This window comes from Antrostomus carolinensis, unplaced genomic scaffold (genome assembly GCF_000700745.2).
Source record: "Antrostomus carolinensis isolate BGI_N321 unplaced genomic scaffold, ASM70074v2 scaffold9790, whole genome shotgun sequence".
Taxonomy (NCBI): Eukaryota; Metazoa; Chordata; class Aves; order Caprimulgiformes; family Caprimulgidae; genus Antrostomus; species Antrostomus carolinensis.
In genome coordinates, this window is record NW_010289041.1 from 16,110 (window position 1) to 21,337 (window position 5,228).

The 5,228-nt window shown below is 38.7% G+C and overlaps 1 protein-coding gene across 1 annotated transcript; it reads right to left on the reverse strand.

The window, feature by feature from the left end:
- Positions 1-557: 557 nt before the first annotated feature.
- On the reverse strand, positions 558-4,599 carry EEF1AKMT1 (EEF1A lysine methyltransferase 1). Its single transcript, XM_010168748.1, has 4 exons — positions 4,449-4,599; positions 3,313-3,395; positions 2,468-2,748; positions 558-952 (listed from the first exon to the last, which is right to left on the reverse strand). Exons 1-4 carry the CDS (start codon positions 4,596-4,598, stop codon positions 825-827), a joined length of 642 nt encoding a protein of 213 aa, XP_010167050.1. The 5' UTR covers position 4,599; the 3' UTR covers positions 558-824.
- Between the last annotated feature and the right edge of the window lie 629 nt (positions 4,600-5,228).

Sequence of the window (5,228 nt, forward strand, 5' to 3'; positions counted from 1 at the left end):
ATTTTTTCTCTAGTACAGCATACATACATACACAAGTTTATATGGTCATAAGGATGACAAAATAGATCTTACCTTTTTTTTAAAAAAAAAAAAAGTCTGGGTTTGTGACTGGGCTTTAGAGAAAAGGTGAAACAATAACCACAAGTTTTTAAAAAGCCAGTCTAGCCACTAGAGTGGATAGTATGTCTTACCTTACCTGGCAACTGGCAGTTTGGATTGTTGTTAAAAGCAACTGGAGAGGCCTCCCCAGAAGGAGACCTATTTTCTAGTTATCCTTTATAGAAACACCAGCCTGCTGGGTAATGAACCTGAAAACACGACACGTTCAGAACAAACATCTCTCAATCCTTTTACTAAGGGAGGGTCTCTCAAGACTGAAAGGAGACCACTGTTCATGCTCTTTCAACCATCCAGTAGCTCCCATGTCATCACTTCTGACACAATGATGGTTCTGATGTTAGCGAGACAAGCCCCTATGCAGGGACCCTCTGTAGGCCAACCACCTAAAATCACTTCAGAGAGGTCACCCTACAGTCTTTGAATGGTAAAAATGAACAGTTAGAATGAAACTCTAACAGAGAAGTTCCCATTATCCAGCACCTGCATTGTTTTGTCCCCATTTGCCCAGTAGGTAGGATACAAAACTGAGTGAGTGCAAATGCTCACGCGTGTAAAAGAGAGCCTGTCACACCATGCTGATTAAAGCTAGCCCAGGAAACAGTATTGGAGCTGAATTATTTCAGCACTGAGAAATGTGGAGTCACTGATTAAAAAAAACAGAGGAAGAAGCTTGACTGAAAAAGTTGTAGATCTTCTTATGAGAATCAGTCCAGTCCAGAAGCATAGTTCACATAGCATCGAAATTCATTGGCTAAATTTCGAGAGTGTTTTGGAATAAACTTGCAGATCTTCACACCAAGATGCTTTGCTGCCTGCTCCTCCATGATGGCACCTGCAGCAAGAATAATCAGTATTCAACGAGGAAAAACAGTAACAGAATGTTTGGGCTTTTTAAATAGCTCCTCCCCCAAAAAATAGCTTGTTTTTGTTAAGGAAACAAGGCTTAAAGCAGCTGCACTGTCAGCCCTCTTCCACAACTGAATCTATTGGGAAATTTAAAATAAATCTGAAAGAATGGGAGACGCCCCAAGGAAATGAATGTCCAAGGAGTTTCATAAAAATAGGTAGAGGGTAAGATCAGTGCCCCTTTTAGAGAAAACAGAAACTTGATCTCAATCTTCTTGCTACATGCCAAAGAAATTACATGGTAGGGAGCCATGGGAAATGCAAACAGATTACATATACTCTTCCACTTAAATAAACCACGGTGCGATATTTACAGCTACACACTGAGAAATCACTTCCTTGAGCAGTATTTCTCAAACTCTGTAAACTGAAAGACCACCTATCCATTTTAGGGAAAAAAATTCTGAGAACCCCTCCTGCTGCATGACAGCCATGTGCAATTAAACAACGAAGTAGGCTTTTTATAGCCATATATTATTTTAATTTTTCTTTATTTTGCCTGCTTGGTGGACTTCCCTTGAACTGTACGTACAGGGCTTTCTGTGCTTTGTTTTTCTGTAAAAGTTCCATGGATGTCTTCAGGTGTCTTGTAATAAAATTACAGTTTAAGAAACACCATGACTAAGGCAAATACTCATCACTTCTTAAACCAGCAAGAGCATCTTCATAAAGAAGGACCTGCAAGTACAGTTGGCAAGTTTTCCAGTTTCACTGCTCTTATCACTGTGTTCTAATTCCTCTTGCTGCATTTCAGTGCCCAAGATCTCCTTACCTGAATCACAGTGGCAGGATCCCCTCACACTTTCATTCACATGGCAATTCCTACATTTACCAGTAAGGACAGGTATTATGAAAAAAATAATTTTTTAAAAAGTTGATTTTGTTTTTCATTTCAAGACTTAGCTAAAAACATCCCACTTGACTGAGCAAAGGCCATTCCAACCTATTTGTCATTCTCCTACTTAGCTCGCCTTAGATGCTAGGTATGATGTGGCAGCTGAAATCCTGCAGCTACTGACATGTTTAAAAAAACAATAAATCACAAATCCATAAGGTTAATCAATAAGACATTAACAGTAAGTTGCACCTATGTTTGTCATACCCAGAATTCAATCACTGCAATTATAAAGAGTGGCCCTTTTACAAGAAAAAAAATATTTCTGGAACTTTGCAGGATGATCTTACAATTTTTAAAAAAATCAGTAAAACTTGTAGTGCCATATGAAAAAAGTACTGACTTTAACTATTAAAAACCACATGCCTTCAGTTTACAATAAAGGTGGAACTCAAGTCTTCCAATAAAAAGCTTAGGATACATATTTCTCCCTGAATTAATGATAAATTAGTATTACTGAGTTAGTATTGTTCTCACTTGAGTAAGTCTGTCTTTAGAGGGAGAGAAAGATGCTTAATGGTGACCTAATATTTTTATTAATTTTACCTGTGCAAAGCAGAATCTTTCCTTTTGTTAAGTATTTGATGGTCTCTGCAGTTTTTTGAAGACACTCCTCAGACAGATAGGGTGGATCTGCTATTACGATGTCAAAACTGTGTGGCAGGAGATTTTCAGGTAAGTTCAAAGGGTGGTTGTAATCATAGAAGATAAATTCTTCTCCATATACGGAAAACCTCCTGTCATACTCCAGTATACACACTGAAAAATCTTTACCATCCTGTTCTTTCAGTTTCTGGTACACACTTGGCGCGCTAACACATGCTATCCTGAAAAAAAGACAATAATTTAAAAGGCAATATTAATTTAAAAGGCAAACAATAACAACAACAGAAAACCCCTACAGTGGTCCTCAGGGCTGCTCTGGGGAAATATTTTAAACATTAGTCCAAAAATGTAAGCTTAACTACAGAGAAAATCTTGTTTCAGAACAGCAAGGAAATATACTTTAAAACTTAAAATTAAAAACAACTCCTTACAGAAACAGGAAGAAAACCAAGTTTTTCCATCTGTTCTGCAGAAACAGATGTATGTATGGAAAAAGAATTACAAGTCATTAATATGCTGTGGAGCTCTTTGTATTTCTCAAAAAATAAAAAGATTCATAGTAAACTTTTACAAGGCAGAGGCCACAACGTTCAATGAAATGCTAAATGGTAAGACCAGTAGGAACTACTAATTAAATAACAGCAAAGCACTGCTGCGATATTGTGGTTGAACAAAGATGAAGTACAATGAGCAATGAATTATACTGCACGCTTGGTCTATATAGTAGAAACAAAATGTTTTCAGAAAAGACATGTTAAATCTACAAAGTAATGATTAAAACCTACCTGCCACCTTTCCCAGCTGCCACGAGTGCTTCATTAGCCAGGCACGATGCAGTTTCGTCACTGTACCAAAACTGGCTCAGTTGCTGAGAAAGATAACGCACAAATAACACTGAATCTTCCAATTGCACTCTGTACAGTTAGGTGTGGTGGGTCATGTCTGAAGTAAACCAAAATCCATAGCAACTTCTATTGTCAGGCACTGGAAGGGGCTGCCTAGGGAAGTGGTGGAGTCACCATCCCTGGAGGTGTTTAAAAGACGGGCAGATGGGGTGCTCAGAGATAGGGTTTAGTGGTGGACAGGTACGGTTGGACTCGATGATCTCAAAGGTCTTTTCCAACCAAACAATTCTATGATTCTCAGATCACAAATGGTAAAGCTGGAAAGGTGACTATTTTCCTGACAGTCTTTTTACATCTGTAATCTAGCAACAAGCAGCTTACACTGTGTCTTTACAAGACATTTACTACAGTATCAGGAAAACCAAGTAATGCAAAATGGCTGACAAGGTTAGCTCAGACCCAAAGTGCAGATGCACAATATTTATCTGCTCTTAAGTTGAGTTACTTTGGCAGAAGAGGAAAAATGAACTGGAAAAGTGACGGTATAGAAGCAAATAAAAGTACTAAACCAGAAGAGATCAGAAAAAGGAAGAGTAAACAAACAAACAACCCAGAGACAACTAAAAAAACAGTCTGTCAGGAGAAAAAAAGCAAGGCAGCCACCCACAAAACCGAAGAAATAAAACACAGAAATAAATACAATGTGAAAGGAAAGATCACTCCACCTTGTTACACTGTCTCAAACTCAGGGAAGAACCTTCACTACCTTCACATGCCAGGCTGGAGTTAAAATTTCCAAAATGGACAAATGCTTCTGTTGGCAGCTTTACTCCCTCTCTTCAGATAATTTCACTTTGCACCCCCCACACACATGGAGATCAGAAAACTATGCCCAGATTCAATATTAAAGCAAATATCCCTACAGTGTTACTGTCCATGAATAGTCTGATTTTGCCACTCAAGAAAAATCTCGAGCATTCCAATTTTTCATTTAATTTCATTATCCATCCACAAAAGAAACCCAGTAAAGGATATACCTCTAACTGTGCTTCATGCGTGCAAGTTTAGTTTCTTACCCAGTCTTCTTCTATTGAGCCAACGGAATATTGATTAAACCCTTGGGAGGTCTTCATGCCCTCTCTCTGCTGCTGTTCCAAATAGAACTCCTGGAGGGCAGCCAAGGCATGGGATGAAAGCTGGGGAATGTCATCATCATCATCATCCATTTTTCTAGATGTCAACCAGAGGAAAAAAGAAAAAATTAAATTAACTCTTTTCAATGGTGAATGCTTTTAATAACTCTGCTGAGGTAAAACAACCTCCACCAACACCGCAGACTTAGTCTAACGGCCAGCTAGGAAAACCTCCTCACAAGAGAAAAAATATTCCCTCTACTCAGGAGCTATTAAACCAGTGAGAGGCAGAGAGAATTCAGGAACAGCAGCAACACTGGTCCCTTTCTGTGCAACACAGATTTGCCTTGTATTCTGACAGGGAAGCTGTCATTACAGTTCTTGATTTCCTGACTCCGTGTGCCTTTTTTGTATCAGCTTGCAGAAAAAAAAGCTTTACTGGATTGGGCAAATCCTACAGAAATTATTCCCTTCCCTCCCAGAAATGATGATAGCTACTGGTCATTCCTTCCCACGTTCAAAAATCACTCAATTCTCACTCAAAATGAAGTAACCTACTATATTAGGGTCAGCACCACCTGACTTTTACTTCCACACCATAAAGAGATTCCTCTGGATGCCAGAGACCTTCTGCAAACAAGAGCAGGCAAGAAGCTCAATTTCTAAAACAACACTACTTGACCAAATTTTGTGTATTTTGTGCATAAGAAAATGGACATAACT